General features: G+C 37.9%; 1 protein-coding gene across 1 annotated transcript in view; it reads right to left on the bottom strand.

Annotated features, from left to right (window-relative positions):
- FKTN (fukutin) overlaps positions 1-18,895 on the bottom strand; it is a 36,431-nt gene that overhangs the window by 10,061 nt on the left and 7,475 nt on the right. Inside the window, exons 3-5 of the mRNA XM_019635905.1 lie at positions 18,530-18,663; positions 16,540-16,667; positions 1,443-1,540 (exon numbers count right to left, since the gene is read on the bottom strand). Coding sequence (XP_019491450.1) covers positions 1,443-1,540; positions 16,540-16,667; positions 18,530-18,663 — 360 coding nt within the window. The remainder of the gene's footprint in view (positions 1-1,442; positions 1,541-16,539; positions 16,668-18,529; positions 18,664-18,895) is intronic.

Below are 18,895 nucleotides of genomic sequence, written 5' to 3'. Positions count from 1 at the left end.
CTTGGGCCAGTGAAGCAATGTCCTCCACAACTAGACTGAAGAACAAAACGACAGCAACTTGTCTGTTCCCCTTCCCCTGATTCCCCAATAAAATCTTTAAAAATAAATAAATAAATAAAATAAATTGGTTTAGAGACCCAAAAATGAAAGCTAGGGGGCTATAATTAATGAATCAATACACTGAAGAGTACATTTAGAAAAATCAGAGGTATTCCTATTAATATTTTAGTGTTAACATTAAAATAGGGAGTGCAAGGATTATAAATCAGAAAATATTAAATGTCCATGAGTAGCTCAAATTTTTACTTAACAGATGGGTGAGAATAAAATAAGGAAAATAAGTTTTATGAAACGACAACCCTTTCGAAATCATGTCTGCGAGCATGGTCTCACTTGAATGATTTGTCAACAAGTGCTATCAAAAGTCAGTGAAAATATTCTCACAATGGCTGGAAATTTGAGCATTACACAAACATAAGCTTTCTTTTCCCTTCAAATATAAAAATACAAAGTATATGGAAATTTAGGTATCCTTGACAAGGCCAGAAATAAGCTCTCATTCTCTTGTAGGATGAAGCCTTGTGCTCTAAATCAACTTCACATCAGGGTGCTAATAAAAGGAATCTGATAGCATCATTTCTGAAAGCCTCAAGTCCACACCTTAAAAGTAACAGTAACGTACAAGTGCTGAGAACAGGAACAGTTATTCTTTTTAACTAGTATATCTGAACTTAATTTTGCCTAGTAAGCCCCTCCTCTAGTTAAACATTGTCTAACATGTTTTTGTTTTTTTTAATTGGGGAACAGTGTGTTTTTCCGGGACCCATCAGCTCCAAGTCAAGTAGTTATTCCAATCTAGTTGTGGAGGGCACAGCTCAGTGGCCCATATGGGGATCGAACTGGCAACCTTGGTGTTAGGAGCGCTGCGCTCTAGCCCCCTGACCTAATCGGCTGCCCCGATCTAACATTTTGAAAACACTCACAGAACACATCAGATTCTATACGAGCTCTTCAAAGAGTGAAGGTGTTTCCCTCCAAGGAAAATTGGGGTGCTTACCAAAGGGAAGGGAAAAGAGGCAGGCATCTATCTCATTCATTTCTGCTTGCCACTGTAACCTAGCAATTGTGTCTGGCACATGGACACCACTTAATAAATGTAAAGTGAGAGAATTAAATCAGATGGTTCAGGAGTTGGGACTCTTTCTGTGTCTTCAAACTTGTCATTTTTCTTTGGCTCCTCCTTAAGTTTGACAAATAGACACTTATCTTTTAAAATAGCTATCCATCTGCTTTTTCGGGAGGGGAATTCTGTTCCAACCTCCTGGCTCAGTATAACTGGATAACCTCGTCCCACTCCAAAATAGGCCAGATGCCATTGGGCTGCACGTTGGGGGGAGAGCGCTTCCAGTCCCAGGTCCTCACGGGAATCTTCCAGGTCTTACCATAGTTGGCTTCGATGTACTCAATGGTTTCACAGGGCACGTGAACCTTCATGTCTACAAACTCGGTCCAGCACAGTGTGAACTTGGGGAACAGGTATCTGAGAAAACAAAGACAGTGTGGAGAGGAGTTAGGCTTCGACACTGGACAAGCTAGCTAAGGAAGCCAGCTGTTAGCGAACGCTTGGCTGAAAGGCAGTCCCCTTGCATTAAATAGCTTTGAGGCTAGATAATAGTGGACGTTTTATTGTTGCTGACTGTCCAGCACCCCTTTCCTCTTTCTCATGTTAACAGCACCCCCATTTCCCTCCCTTCTTCCCAGTCCCTATGATACAGGAGGGCTGACCCACTCCTAGGTTCCAGAGATGAGTGAAAAAGACCAAGGACTACACAGACTATTTTAGTGACTGGGTCAGGATGGGAGTATACACAAATTAGGCAAATGACAGTCAGCTTCAGAATTTATGTTGGAACGATTCGGAGGAAGAGGTGTCTTATTTTTTGCTGAGGATTCTAAGCTGCTAGGATAGAAGCTGAGCTCTGCTGGTGGCCATTTTGCTATTAGCAGGGAGAGCCTGTCTAAGAATGAAGTCAAGATAAAAAGCTGCCAAAAGAGGGGGGAAGATGACAGAGTTTGGAGAACCCTGGGGACAGTGCTTGGATTTGGCTGTGGCCATTCCTTGGGTGAACCAACAAACATATAAATATTGACATCTGTAATACTTGCAATTCTTAATACATGGAGGGAGGCACCTGTAACAGCAGTGATAAAGCAAAGGAAACCCTTCCAGTCAGCCAGAGAACCGGAATCAACCCTGGCAATATATGACATTCTCCAACATGGGCATCACAAATGCTTGTGCCTCTGTAGTAAGTCGTATTCATTTCTGTGCCCTGGGTTTCACTGTGGTCCCAGGTGGCTGGATAACCTACTCAGCTTAGACAGCTGAAGGAGAAATTCCCAGGATCTACCAAGGTCTTTAACTCCTAGAAATTCCTAACTCATACTGTTGTGAGAATTTCATACCATAATACAAACATGGTAGGTAAGACCCACTCACTTGGCTTTGTAAGTAAAGCTTCACACCCCACTCCCTCCTCAAATGCAGGATACACAGCTAGAGCTCGGATGTACCGCACTTCAACAATACTTCTGTCTAAGGACAGCTCTACAACCCACCTTCTTCCTGCTCGGCCTTTTCTTTTACCGTCTACCCTCTGAAAATCTCAGCTCTCAGCCTTAAACTTTCTTTTTTCTTATTTTTTAAAAATAGTTTACATATCATTAAATCCTCATCGCATTCAAGCTGCTGCTGAAAGCACTTAACTCAAGAACACGAAAATAAACAGCACCCGTATAAGGTGAGTCTTCTTTTCTTTCACAGCCTGGACTTCCCCAGACTATAGCCGGCCGGACCCCAAAATGCATTCTCAGGCTTCCATCCCTCCCATGAACCCACCTGTAGTTTCTACCCTTCTTCCTTTCACTGAAACGCTCAAGAACATTTCTAGGGCTGGCCGAATGGCTCAGTTGGTTAAGAGCTCGCTCAAGACTACAAGCTTTTAGGGCCGGCTGAGTAGCACAGTTGGTTAAGAGCTTACTCAAGAGTTTGAGCTCTGAGCAACAGCGGTTCGAGTCCTGGCAGCCGCTGAGCTGCCAACAGGTGGCAGGATGGCTCATCTAAAAAAAAAAAAAAATTCTAAGCCAGCCCAAGGAATATCATTTATAATGAGTTTTAATCTATTTATAGCAGAACTATCTCAACTAGTAGGTAAGTTTCAGAAATTAAACTAAAAAGTTTCTTAAAAGTACTTCGGATCAGTAAATAAAATTGTATATGTTACAAAGGGAAGTTAAAACCATCAGCTTTGTGAGATTTAAGTTTTTCTTATAGCCCTATATTCTGTGTTGGTGTTTTCTGAAAAATGTTTCTTCTCTTCACAACATGGGAAGAACTTTCAGGAATGAGACTTGAAGTGCCAATAGCAGAGAGCACCGAAACTCAAAATATCAGAGGATTAAAGGGAAAAAAAGGAATAGGGAAGAAAGCCAGATGTCAAAGTGGAATCATATTGTGGAAATGAGATCTAACCGGGATGTTTTCCAAGGAAAGGTCACTTTTCATACATTCTACTTTTGAATATCATGTTTTACCAGCAGATGAACATAAAGCCATACATGAAAATGAGAGGCTGAACAAATTCTAAAGAAAGCAACAAGTCCCTTCTCCCCAAACCAATGGGTGCTGGCAGTTAATAGACAATCCCAGCTGGCTTCTGTGAAAAGTCGGCCACAGCAAGTCTCGTAGCTGAGGAAGAAATCAGATCCAGCACAGCTCCACCATCTGCCGGTCCCACTTCTACTCTGCACACTCATATTCATGGAGTTGCTTATTTTATCATCAGACATATCCATCCATCACCAGCCTCCACCCTCCCCCATCAAATGCTGGTCAGCAGAATGTCCACCTGCGCCATCCTATCAAGTTGACACACTGAAGTTGAAATGAGGCAAAAACCACGGTCTATCTAGTAACACAGGAAATTTCTCTCTGAAATATTAGCCTCTACAGTCTCATCAAAGAGGTGAAACGAAGAAAAACCACAGGTCCAGGGCAAAAGGTAAATAAGGACACTACACATTTTACAAAAGCAATGTTTGAAACAAGAAAAGGTTTATGAACAAAACCAAAACATTTAAAATACGTAAACAATATTAAAAGAACTCAAAGACAATTTAATCCAAACGTTAATTTTTGTTCCTAAATAGAAACATCCCTAAACATTTTGTGGTTTTCTTTTCACCATATAATTTTCAATCCATTCAGCCAATACAAAATTCCAGCTTCCTAGGAGAAGAGGAAAGATAAACAAGCCATAAAATGTGATAACTGACTGTAAAATGGAATTGTGGAGAAGGAAAGGGGTGAGTGACACAGAACAGCACATGCCATGTACTCTGTCCGGGTTACCAATAAACAATGACCAATAATACACCAGGGATGTGCAATGTTACTTTAGCTTTTAAAGCTAAGATTAAGTTTAGCTAAGCAGTTTGTACTTTAAAGCTCTGATAGGGTGCAAAATGTGAAAAGACTTTAATTCAGACTAAGCAACCAAATACAAATAAAAGGGATCTTGTCGCACACACGAAAATTCCTTTCATTCATTTTCTATTTTATACCATTTGTATTTCATTTTATTTTTGCATAAAACAGGAGTGAGAATTAAGAGTTAGCTGGAGTAGACCTTTTTTCCCCCTCACAGAGATGCTTAAAATCTATAAAACTACTTACTGGTGGTTAAAGTAATTTCATCAGTTTAATTATACAACCTATAAACATAATTGCTAAATGAAAAACACTGCTTTTATTATTACTAGTTAGCTCAGCTAAGTGAGATAGCGACAACATCAATTACAACTGAATCTGACATTTTTAAACCTAAGTTTGCATTAAACTCTGAAGTTGAAACAGTTTTTAAAACAAGGATTTCCTATAAAACAACGTCGTGAATGGTTTATTCTCATTACCAATTTTGTCTCTTCTTTTAACTCTTAATTTCTTTTTCTTTTGTTATTCCACTGCCTAAGCCCTCTAGTATACTGCTTTATAAAGGTAGCGACAGCAAACATTCTTAGGGGTTTGGTTTTTTTTTTCTGACTTTAATAGAAAGGCTTCTAAAGTTTTACCATTAAATGTGATTGCGCATTCTAGGCTTTTGGAATATTCCTTTTATCAGGTTAAAGAAATTCCAGACCCCTTTTATTCCAAATTTACTAACCCCTCTCCCCTTTTTTTTTGATTAGGAAATTTACCAAAAGTTTTTAATGTCATCTACTGAAACAATCACATAGTTTTTTAATCCCTTTAACCTTTTAATCCTTTAATATTGAGAATTATACTAAAACACACACTACAGGATTCTATTCATTGGTTTCACTTAGGATATTTTTATCTGTGTTTACTGAGACTGTAGTTTCCCTTAAAATAATTTTTTTGGGTACTGTCCAAGTCCAGTATTGCTATCAGTTTCATAAAATGAGTTGCTTGAAGCAGTTTTTTCTTTTTCTCTTTTCCAACATAGGCTGTATATATAACACAGGGAATAACCTGTGAAGGCATGGTAAACTTTCTGTCTTTTGGTAGGAAAAAGAAGGGGAAGTAGTATTTTTTATTACTAACTCAATTTCTTTAATGAGTATAGATCATGGAGAATTTCTTGAGTTGATTTTGATATATATGTTTTTTCCAGAAAATTTTATCATGTTCATATTTTATCTAATTACCACATTTATTGACTGAAGGTGGGTCTGTAGCATTTTCTTTTGAGAGAATCAGTGTAACATGGTTAAGAGCCAATATCCTGAGTTTGAGTATTGAATATTATCTTTAATTTTACTTTTTTTCATGATCAATCTTGTTAAATGTCTGTTTGCTAGTTTTTAACTTATTTTTTAAAAACCAGCATTTTTTGTTGATCTTTGATACTGGTTTTTATTTCATTAATTTTTTTCTCTTGGCTTTCCTTCCTCCACTTTACCTTTATCCTTTTAACTGCATTCTACAAGTTTTGATATGTAGCACATTCATTATTTTTGAGTCCTAAAATTTTATAATTCTCACTATTATTTCCTTTTTAAATTCATTAGTTATTAGAGAGGGCATTTTAAAGTTTCCACACATTTTAAAGAGGTCTACTGTTTTCAAATTCAATTCCATTGTGGTCATACTATGCCATGTATTGACACAATCACGTAGGTTTTTCCCCTTTTTAATCTGTTAATGTGGAGAATTTTACACATACACACGATTTTTATTACTCTTTGAAATTTACTAAGATTGCCTTTATGATGTAGTACATAAATCAACTTTGGTAAATGCTCCATTTATAGCATATAAGAGAGGATAGTCACCATTTGTTGGGTGAATACTTTTATATATCAAATAGATCAAGCCTATTAATTTTGTTCATATCTTCAACATTTTTACTAATTTCTTCTTTGCTTGAATCAGCAGTTTTAAAAATAAAAGTATATGAAAATCTCCTACTCTAATTGTGGACATGCCAAATATTCATTAGAATTTCATCAGTTTTTGACTTATATATTTAAAGGCCACATTGTTAGGCATGAAACAAGCTCATGAATATTATTTCTTCTTGGTGGGCTGTTTCTTTGTTCAATTGTGTAGTAGGCCTTTTAATCCTGTAATATTTTCCCCCCTAAAATTCTTTTTTGTCTGATACTAAAATTATATATAGTGCCAGTTTTCTCTGGTTAATAATATCAGGGCATATTTTTTTCCATCCCTATAATTTTCAACCTTTATGTGAGTTTTGCTTTAGGTGTGCCTCTTGCCAAGCATTATATAACTAAATTTTGTTTTTCTATTCCATTTGATAATCTATATCTTTTTATAGGTCAGCTTAATCTGTTAACATTTATTGTGATAAATTATATATTTGGACGTATTTTGAACTCTAGAGCCAGACTGCCTGGGCCCAAATCCTGGCTTCGCCAGGTATTAGTTGTGTGACCTTGGCCAATCTCTTTGTGCCCTAACTTCCTCCTTCATAAAATGAGGGCACTAACAGTACCTCAGAGAGATGTTAGCACAGAATGAATAAATAAATGTAAAGTGCTGAACAGCACTGAACACATCCATAGTAAGTGCTATAACAATGTTGACTATTGTTATGATTATTTTTACGTTTTCCGTTTATCATACTTTTTTTTTTACCTACATTTCCTACATTTGGATTAATAAAGGTTTATAAATTCTCTTTTATTCTGCTTGTCTGGGCGTTTTCAGTATTTCTATCTACTAGCAGCTACTGTCTGTAATAATCAGTTTATTTGTTAACATGCATACTTCACTACAACATTTACTTATAAAGACCTAATGTATGCAGGATTTCTGTGCTCTTTCTAAACATGTAATTTAGTATACTTTACTCTTGAACAATGGCAAATCGCCTCCTTCAACTTATTTTTAACATTGTCTTTTTTTTTTTTAAACAGGCAATGGCTAACAAATTTACTGACACATTTTATCCAATTCTGTGTTCAACATTACTTCATATATATCATGTCTTCCTTCTGGGTTCTTTAATAGGTCTTTAAGTGGCTCTGTGAGACATAAACTTTCTTAGTCTTTGTATGTATGTAAATGTCTTTATCTTGACCTCAGTCTTGAATATTAATTTTATTCTAAGTTGACAGTTATTTTCCCCCAGCTTTTGGAAGATGTTACTGCATTATCTTCTGGCCTCTATTCTTGCTGAGGTGTATTCGCTGTTCCTTTGTGAGCAATCTATTTTCTCAGGTAGCCTGTCAACTTTTTTTGGTTTTAATATTATAGTTTTCTTAAGAAGTATCTAGATGTAGATTTGTTATTTATCCTGCTTGTCTGTCCTAAATTTAGAAATTCTCTTTAAATACTGCTTCTTCATCATTCATTCTCTTTTAGCTAAGTTATGTCTTTAGACATATTCCTCTGCTATTTGTGCTTCAAGCAAAGGAATGTGGCAAAGTGAGGAATTACTATACCACAGTATTAGTCCTCACCAATAACTTTGCCCATAAATAGTTTTCTAAGAATTAGAATCAACTCTTGAAAACCAAAGTTACAGTACGCTAGCTAATTAGTACTTTTTAAAAACTATCTCTTCCATTAAACCTCTCACATTTCCACCACAGATCATACAGAAGCTAAAAGGGGAATAGAGGAATGGCCTTACATATTTATTAGAATCTTGGCTAGGATGTAGTCTCTATGAGATCTTTACTGATCCCATATTCCACTCCTATCTCAAACTTCTAACAGATAATCAATATAAATAGCATACACAGGTTTCATAAAGTAAAATTCCTATTCATTGAACCGCATTTTCCCACTGACTCCCACTGTAAATTGAGTGGTTCTATCTATTCTACTGACTTTTAAACTCTGCCATGCAATCTCCATAGGGCAGAATGAGTTGTTATCTGTACCACAGGAGAAACTAGAAGAAATCTGTATCATCAGTGAGTAGACGAATTAAAGCTCATAGAATAGTTATCATTTAACACCTGAATGCACATGCATGATAACCATATAAAAAGTACCATTTAAAGCATGCACAAAACTTTTTAAGGCCAGAGGACAAAGCCTCGGGACATTTTTATTTCTAGCGTGTAACTTCCAAAAACTAGATCTACTCATATAGCTCATCACCAACCAACCAAACTCCAGCTGTGCTTGCTTTCTTTCACACAATTTTTACAGGATTTCTCTTTGAATAATAGACAATGAAAAAAGGAGATTAAATTATGATTTTAAATTACATACTAAATACACAAAGCTTCTTTTTGATTTCAGATTATCCAGTTTGTCCAATAAGATACAAAAGGCTCAAAGCTTATCACTGCAATTAGGTCTGCCTTGATGCCTTGATCAAATTCATGGCTTCTGGCCCCAGATATCCCTGTTTCAGCTGGTGATCTTGGCCTCTTTTCTCTAAACATTGGTTTTCTAAGTCATAAAATAGTTTTGTTTTCTTTTTTAACCACTTAAATCAACTTTTTGAGGTATAATTTACATATAATGTACCCATTTTAAGTTTTGACAAATACCTATACCTATGTAACCACTACAATAATCAAGATACAGAACATTTCCACCAGCTTGTTCCCCATGCTCTTTGGCAGTCAACCCACCCTGGCCCCTGGCATTCACTGATCTTGGGACATTCGTGACTTGTTTTGCCTGTTCTACAACATGAAACAAATGCAGTTACATGGTATGTACTCTTCCTATCTGACTTCTTCCACTTAGCACAATATTTTGGACATTCATCCATGTTATTGCATATATCATCCACGTAGTTCGTTCCTCTCTATTGCTGAGTAGTAATCCATTGTCTGAACATACCATAATTTGTTTATTTGGTCACCGGAAGACGGGCATTTGGGTTCTTTCCATTTTTTGGCTACCATGAATAAGACTGCTATAAACATTTGTATACAAGTCTTATCATGAAAATATGCTCTATATCTCTCAAAATACTACCTTATAGAATATTTTATGAAATTATATTCAAATAACAAAATATATGGCAGTCTTAAAACTATAACTTACTTCACATAAATAAAAAATCTGGTATTTATTCATGTGAGGTAATCTCTTAAAAAAACAAATAAACAAAGCTTACTATATAGATAACTGCCACTTTTATATATTGTATAAGTATACAATTACCACATACATGCATTCAAAGCTCTTCGCTCAATGACTCAGTTTTGCCCCTCCTACGCACTAAAAGTTTGGAGGTATAATTAAGGAGCCCTAAGACATCATCTCTATGTTGTAAAATATGAAGGCATAAACAGAGATGTGGCATCATCTGTGAGATCAAATGTGAGATCATTTTTAGAAAAGACAATGCTTTAAATATACTAATTTAAAGAAATTATTCAGATTTGCCTTTTTAGCTTCACAGCTGTAAGTACTAAAAAAAACAAATGTGTTTTTTGAGAGCTAGAATTACAGAAGCACAGTATCTGTGAAACTGAGAAAACTTATGAATGGGGAGTCAACAACTGACTCCAGTCCTTAACGTCCTGCGAAGCAGAGTGACTGAAAACAACTGGGGTGACTTAACTTTACGGCCTTGGTTCTCCAAAGGTACTAGGGTGGATAAAGTCATCAATCTGGTGCCACCTTAACACCTTCACAAAACACTGCAGACTGCACTTAAGAGAGCCTGATTTTAGTTCCAAGTATGGCTTGGGTGTCACTCAGCCTGACCCACTTACTAAGCTTGATTCCATCTATAACTCAGACAGGACAGGCAAAACAGCAACAGAACCCAAACAAGGCATGAGAGAGGTAACGGGGGGGAAAATCTATAGAGATTAAGAGGAAGCGGAGATTATTCCCACTTAGAGGTACTGGGGAGCTACATCAAAATGGAGGCAATGCAATGTCCTTGCATGGGAAGAACTGGGATGTGTAATGATGGATAATAATCTGGTACTACTAGTGACATCCTTAAAATCTTGGACTAAAATCAAGTTTCCAAAGGCTGAGTGTCTAAATGCAATGTGGTATCTTGGATTAGATCCTGGAACAGAAAAAGGACATTAGTGGAAAAACTGGTGAAATACAGATCAAGTCTGGAGTTTAGTTCATTGTAATGCACCAATGTTGGTTGATTAGTTTTGACAAATGTACCATGGTAACAATATGTTAACATTTGGAAAACTGGGTGACTAGTATACAGAAGCTCTCTATTGTCTTTGTAACTGTTCTGTAAATCTAAAATTATCACAAAATAAAAAGTTTACTTAAAAAATTAAAGGAAAAAAAGCAAGAAGAATAAAGCATGCTGACAAGGAAGACTGAGGAGGCCTGTACAGCTACTAAAAGCCTTAAGGAGGGCCGGCCGAGTGGCGCGATGGTTAAGAGCTGGCTTGGGATGCCAGAGGGCCCCGGTTCGGATCCCACATATGAGGGCCAGTGACACTGCCCTCCACAGCTAAGATGCTGAACAACAGCTCAACCTGGAGCTGGGCTGCTGTGAGTCGCTGGCGACGGCGTAGGCTGCAACCTCTGCTGCAGTGCGTTGCCATGGGCTACCGTGTGTAGCCAGCAGCCAGCATGAGCGGCCAGCAGCCAGCATGAGCGGCCAGCAGCCAGCATGAGCGGCCAGCAGCCAGCATGAGTGGCCAGCAGCCAGCATGAGCGGCCAGCAGCCGCAGTGAGTGGCCATCCAGAAGCCAGCGACTGATCTGCTTCACCCGGGAAGAGCACAATGATGGTGCCAACTTGGGCCAGTGAAGCAACGTCCTCCACAACTAGACTGAAGAACAAAAGGACAGCAACTTGTCTGTTCCCCTTCCCCCAATTCCTCAGCGCTGTTCCCATCCCCCCAATTCCCCAATAAAAATCTTTAAAAAAAATAAAATAAAAAATAAGGCCTTAAGGAGTCAAAGGAAAAACAAAACACTGAGGAATAAAATGTTGAACTTTTACTGCTATTAGAACATTGCCCATGTACCCCTCTATTTCTCAAACACCACAAACAATAATCATAACTCTACTTCTAGAAATCTATTCAAGGAAACATTCCCTAATTTAGTGTTTACTTTATGTACAAAGATGCTCACAGAATTCTTTTAATAATAAAAAGGAGAACAATCTAAATAGAAAAAATAGTCAAGTAAGTGTATTATTAGGCCTTTCTCCACATTCCTCCTAAGTCTACCTGACAAATTTCTCTATTTTTAAAGCCACACTTCCTGCCGTTGCCTCTAGACAGAGTTGATTTGGTATCTCAAGTACACATGACACATCGAGTCGTGTGATGCTTAATGATGGGGAGGCATTCTGAGAAATGTGACGTTAGGTGATTTCATCAGTGTGCGAACATCACAGATTGTACTTATGCAAACGGAGATGGTACAGCCTACTACACACCTAGGCTGTAGGGTACAGCTTAGTGCTCGTAGGCTACAAGCCTATGCGGCATGTTGCTGTACGAAACAGCACGATATTAAGTCAAGCACAGAGAAAAGGATGCAATCAGGAGACTTGGTAAATACAAGATGTATGAGGCTGCTGCCGGCACAACACGGCATGCTGTTTTACAGTAAACTTTTTCGTTTTTATAAATAAGTAGGAAGAGTACATTCTAGCATAACAATAAAAAGTATAGTATAGTCTGTAAACCAGTGACATAGTCATATATTATCATTATCAAGTATTATGCACTGTATGTGATTGCCTGTGCTGTACTTTTATACGACTGGCATGCAGGTTTGTTTACACCAGCATCATGACAAACACGTGAGTAATGCGTTGTGCTCCAACGTTAAGACAGCTATGAGTCGCTAGGCAATAGGAATCTTTCAGCTCCGTTATAATCTCATGGGACCACCACTGTGTATGTGGTCCATCAGTGGAGGGAGTACAGTAAGTCCTCTTTTAACGTTGTTGATATGTTCTGCCACTTCAAGCAAAACGATGTATAAAGGAATCCGTTTTACCATAGGCTAATTGATGCTAACAACAGTTACGTTCCTACATCATTTCATCAATGTTATAACAAAATGATGTTAAAAGAAACGAATTTTTTCAAGGACCTGCTCATTAACAGTATAACAGAGCTCGTGGTGACACTAAAATTGTACATGGATAAGAACATGGGCTCTGAAGTGACATGGCCCTAGGTCTGAGTCTTAGCTCTGTCATAATTTCCTCATCCATAAAATGAAGGTGACAATGATAAAATCTCCCTGATAAATTTGTTGTGAGGGTTAAGTGACATGATGCAGATAAAAGCTTGGTACATAGTAAATACTCAATAAAAGTTAATTTCTATTATTACCATTAGTATTACCTCTCAGACTTCTGGCCTCTACTTGTATCAGTTGATTCAGATGGGAAGGAAAGAAAGAACCCAAAGAAACACGGGCAGCATCCGTAGGAATAGTGAAGTTGTGGAATAGAAACTTCACATCCTGGAGGCACAGTTACTATATTCATCACTTTTTATTACTGGTGATTGGGACTCTGGAGAAGAAACATAAATATAAAAAAATCTAGACGAAGGGCCGGCTGAGTGGCTCACTTGGTTAAGAGCTCGCTCAAGAGTGTGAGCTCTGAGCAACAGGGTCGCCGGTTTGGTTCACAGCCCGAGCTGAGCTGCCACTGTGCTGCCAACAGGTGGCAGGATGGCTCAGCTAAAAAAATAAAAAATAAAAAAATAAAAAAATCTAGACGATATTTAAGAATGGAATTTAGATTTGAGGTAAAAGAGTGAATTTAGATAAAGGAGGGACGGCCTGAGAACTAAGGATGGAATGAATATGAGGCCTGAGAAGAAAATGCTTGCCCAGAGAAGAACTAATCTAGGTTACCACTGTGTGAAGGTGCTATGCTTTCTGCCGGAGCAACACAGTAATAGTAATAATAAATAGTAATGATAGGAGCAGCAGTAGCTAATACCTATACAGCAGTATTTGCTATGTGCCAGGTACTGCTCTAAATCCATCTATTAACTCATTTACTCTACTAACTCTTAGAAGAAAGCATTTAGGCTTAAGAGTCTAAACAGGTCTGGAGTTAAATCTTGGCCCTGCCATTAACGGTAAGATGACTTTGAGTGAGTTACTTCACTTCTCTGAGCTTTACTTTCCTCATTATCTAACTGGCAGTATCCACTTAACCCACGGGGATAATCTGAGGATCATCTGAGATTATAAACATAAAGTACCTGACATCTAGCAGATACCCTGGTAGCTATATCTTTATTACTGCGGTTAATACTATAATTATTATTAAATCTTAGAACCAAAAACATCATTCTGAAGGCATAAAATGTTGAAAGAGGGAACTTTTATTCTTCCTTCCTGAGTTCCTCTTCAACTTTTTTTAAAAAAAATGGGCAGTATTCTATATTATTAAGCTTTTCTCAGAATTAACTATACATGAATAAAAAGTAGAATATTATAAAGCTAAAAAGACCCTTAGGCTAGCTTAAAAGGGTTCTTTTTTTTTCCCCCCTTCTAGGAATAGTCGTGGTGAAAATACTACAGTTCCTTTAAGTAAATAGTGTTGAAAAGAATGAAAATGGCATATGGTTGGGGGAATCTTCCAGAGAAACCACGCAGCCATTCCCTGTTCTTTTCTCTGCCTTTTAAGGTCACAGTAACATGGTAGAAAATCTGGGACTCACACCATCTGTCCAGACAGTTCTATCACTGCTCATTTCTCTTCTTAAATAATCGGAACACTTCACACTTCCCAAACACTGCTACCATAAAGAGCAATGAAAGCAGAATGAAAGAAGCTCTTTCGATCCAGAAATGGAGAGCTTAGAAATGAACAGTTCTTCTGGGGTTTGTGGGCTTCAGATCATGTCAACAAGAAAGATATTCAAGTCTTGGAAGGAAATTTAAGAAAAACAGGATTATCATACTGGCTGTAAAAAATTATCTTTCTTAGAAAAAAAACAAGGTGACATTTTCATATGAGTTCTCTAAGAATAGGTTTGGCAGTTTACTATTGAGGTAATTATATAGGTTTCTAATCTGTAAATTTCTGCCAAGACTAAGAAGAGGAACAGTTTTCTGTACCACTACTACTGGTAGTATTAATAATAGTGGCTAATCATTTCTTAGCACTCGAGACACGCTTAATTCTCTTCAAAACCCTTTTTGTGTATTAACTCAATTGGTCTTTAAAACCACTCTCTGTAGCAATTTCTATTATTATTCCCACTTTACACTTGAGGAAACTTAGGCACAGAGAGGTTACATCATTTTCCCAAGGTAATATACCTAGTAAAACGTAGGGCTGGGATTCAAAAGCAAGCAGACTCACTGTGCCTTGAATTTCTATGGTATGCTACCTTTGAGTTTTTTTTAAAGCCTCTAAATTATACATTAAGTTTGGCATCTTTATCGTATTTTGAATAAACAAACTGTAGCTGAATATCAAAACTACCCCCCATTCACTGAGCCACAGTGTCAATTATATATTCATTAACTTATTCATATCTGTCTTACAATCAGAGCTCACCCAACATAAATGTGTTTGCTGTTAAAAAGCAAAATAACATTTTATAATAAATGAAAGTTTCAAGAATATGCGCTGAGGTCAGTGTCAATTTGGGGACACTCTATGACTTCAAGGAAAAGGTCTGGATTCCTCTCAAACCTCCAGAACTAGTAGTTGAACTTTACATGAAGACTCCTTGCCGTCAAATAAGGATTCGGCGAGCCCAGTGGGGCATGTCAGCGTACCCAGGAGAAACAGGCTGAGTGTGGAATTCCTCTTCCGTGTCACGGAACATTCCTCACTGTGCCCAGTGGCTCAAATGTAGTCAATGACAGAAGCCCCAATCTCAGCGAGTTAGTGAGGTAAAGTTATGCTACTGGTCACATAACTACCATAATGACAGTAATGATAGTAAGCACATTAATAATCATAGTGTTAGTAATATTACATAACAATAACAGTGATAACCACCATTTACTTAATAAATGCTAAGCATTATGCTAAGTGCCTCATATTGTCGGGTGTTTTAGGGAGGCAGCGGGGAGTCGTGGGTCAAAGTATGAACTCTGGAGATGGGCTGTGTGATCGATCACATTTGCTATGTGATCTTGAACAAACTACTTAAATTCTCAGTGCCTCAGAGAGTATCTACCTCTTAAGGGTGTTTTGAGGATTAGGTGGGTTAATACATGTAAAATGTTCATACAAGTGCCTGACACACAGTAAGCAGTCCTACCCCAATTTCATAGATGAGATTAATGTTCAGGAAAGCTAAAGGCCACTCTTAGGTGCAGTGGGGGTTCTCCTGTCTGCCTGACTCCAAAGCCCCCGCTCTGTGGGTTCTCTCACTCCCATTCATTCTCACTCTCTCAGAGCTGAGAACAGACCAACTATATCATAAAGGAGAGCATAGTTACTCTCATGCCATTTCTGTCTTTTCTCATCAAAGAGTTTTACTACAGCAGCATTAAAAAAAAATGTTTAAAATGCCACTCTACCACATACTGCATTCCTTCAGTCTGAGACACGCCCTCCCCCAATTTTTCCATCTGTGAATCGTGTCTTACAATTATAGTTTGCAGTGTTTTTCCTTTCTTAGAAGCACATACAATAATGGTGCATCTTACAATCTATACCATCTTACATTTGACAAAATATGGCTGCTGCTCAGTCCAACGAGCATCTTTTAAGGATGAGCCCTTAGTCTATGTTGAAGGCACATATTGAAGCTTACCCTGCAACTCGAACAGCAAATCAGTTTTCTGGCTCAGACTCTGAGCTTGGTTTTCCTGTTCCTTGTTTTGGATTTGCCTTTCTGATGACCCCAAGGCTTCTAATCATAATGACTCTTTAGACTGACAAGCCCAGGGACACTTCCACCTTGTAGACTGTCCCGACAGGTAGCCCTCACATCACAAACATATCTAGGCTCTGTGGGTAAGCTGAGAAAGTAGTAGCTAATAGTGGAGCCTTGACAGTCCTTTTTTTTTTTTTCTTTCCCAACCTTGAGAAGTTATTTCTATAGCCCCTTTTATAAGTACTTATCTGATTCATACTTAAATTTTTTTCCTGTTTTGGCCTGAGTGCCTCCATTCCACATATGGTCAGTCTCTTCATAGAAGAAAAAAATGTCAAGTTTTACATCATCTTTTCCCTGGAAAGAGAGTTCCAAGCTGTCTTCTACCTAGAGGGAAGGTGAAAACGTTCACAGACTGAAACAAAAGGAATATACATTTTTAATTTTGAGAGATAATGTTTTATTATAGAGTATGGATTTTAGATACATGTTTCTTCAGGTTGGAGCACCTCTGAAATTGGGATGCATCAGTAGCACACCATCATTTGATTTCTTTCTTAAATGCATATAAAATAATGTTGCTTCTTACAACTGATGACGACTCAGGGTGTTGACTTTCAGCAATTACATTATCACTCTGCACTACATCCTGTTCCTGACCCCCTTTCTGACTAAAGAAGGAAAGGAACCAAAGACAAATTACTCCCTTTAATAACCAAGTGAAACTATTAGGAAAAGAAGTTTTTCATTACAATCAGTAAGTACTTAAGTAAATGTTGTACTATAGAAACCCATATACCTACCATAGATCAGTACATTATATACATGAAAAAAACAGAAGTTCTGAGAGTATTTCCCTGAAGAAATTTATTCCACAAATAATTATTCTCCCATTGGACTTGGTGCATCTGTCTGTTACAGCACTAATCACATAATAATTATTTCTGCGTTTGTGTTTTTTCTTCCAATTAGTGAACTCCTCAAAGGTAAGGACTGTAGGGCCGGCCGAGTGGCGCGATGGTTAAGAACTGGCTTGGGATGCCAGAGGGCCCCGGTTCGGATCTCCCACATATGAGGGCCAGTGACACTGCCCTCTACAGCTAAGATGCTGAACAATAGCTCAACCTGGAGCTGGGCTGCTGTGAGTCGCTGGCAACGGCATAGGCTGCAGCCCCTGTGGCAGTGGGTTGCCACGCGCTACCGTGTGTAGCCAGCAGCCAGCGTGAGCGGCCAGCAGCCGCCGTGAGCGGCCGTCCAGAAGCCAGCGACTGATGTGCTTCACCCGGGAAGAGCACAATGATGGTGCCAACTTGGGCCAGTGAAGCAACGTCCTCCACAACTAGACTGAAGAACAAAAAACGACAGCAACTTGTCTGTTCCCCTTCCCCCAAGTCCCCAGCACTGTTCCCATCCCCCCAATTCCCCAATAAAAAAAATCTGGGAAAAAAAAGGTAAGGTGTCCTGGGTGCTGAGCACAGTGCCAGGCATGGAGTGGGTGCTGAGGAAACGTGTGCTGAGTGACTAGACTGCTACTGCTTTGATTTTGACCTCAGGAAAATATTTTAGCAAGTTTTTTAGTAAAGTAGAATGATTATGATGAGGGAAGTGGCTTTTCATACTTCTACTTGTTTTCAAAGACAACACTACCCGGAAAACAAGAAAATTAAGAGTCAGGTGATTGCAAGGGATCATGGGCTTGGATTAGAGGAATCAAATGGTCTAAAAGGAGATTTCATCTAAGCTATGATGACCTATTCCTAGTTGACTGTGAGAAAATTGCTATGACCTAGGACAGGTGAAATAAACAAGAAATTCAAGTACTGTTTGAAATGAGTCTGTATTTCTAACCCGTAGCAATCAATGGAATGTTTCATGTTGATAATGACAAGATGCCTAAGAGAACATAAAAGTAAATGACTCATGAGAAACAATACAACTTCAAGTAGGGAAGGTGGGATTCTTACCTATTATATTAATTATATATTATGTTATATAATGGGAATACATTCATCTGCAAGAATCCAAGATCTTTCTCTCCTTGTCACTGTCAATAGAAAGCCAGGTTTTCTAGTTTTCCTTAAATAGTGCAGAGGTCACAAGCGGTAACACGCTTCTGCTGAACCCATCCTGGCCAATATTTAGTGATAACATGATGCATGCGGCATTTCTGACCATTTCTGAGTCGCTTAATATAAATTTTACTTTTGAGACATGTTGCTTGTGAAGTAAAGCATATTTTTATTACTTACCTTCCCAAATTTGTGTTTGAGTGGAAGTCCTGCATCCCGAAAGGCTGCAATAATATTAGATTTGTAATCTTGTATAAAAACTCCTAAGTCAACATCTTTGCTATAAGGAATAATACTGCACTGCCGATACCATCCTTAAAAAAAGAAAAAGAAATAAGACAACTTTTTTAAAAGCTTAAATTTCAGGGGGGCGGTTATCACTTTGTGAGGGGTATAAATGTCTAACTATTATGTTGCTTTGTACACCTGAAACCAATAAAAAAAAATTAGTATTTAAAAAAAGAAAAAAACTTATATTTGGAAAAACTTAAATTTGAAAAAATTTATTATAATGGATAATTATTTTTTAAATAATTAAAAAAAAAA

This window comes from Hipposideros armiger, unplaced genomic scaffold (assembly GCF_001890085.2).
Source record: "Hipposideros armiger isolate ML-2016 unplaced genomic scaffold, ASM189008v1 scaffold_24, whole genome shotgun sequence".
In the NCBI taxonomy this organism is placed as follows: Eukaryota; Metazoa; Chordata; class Mammalia; order Chiroptera; family Hipposideridae; genus Hipposideros; species Hipposideros armiger.
This window is presented reverse-complemented; position numbering and strand designations above follow the sequence as displayed.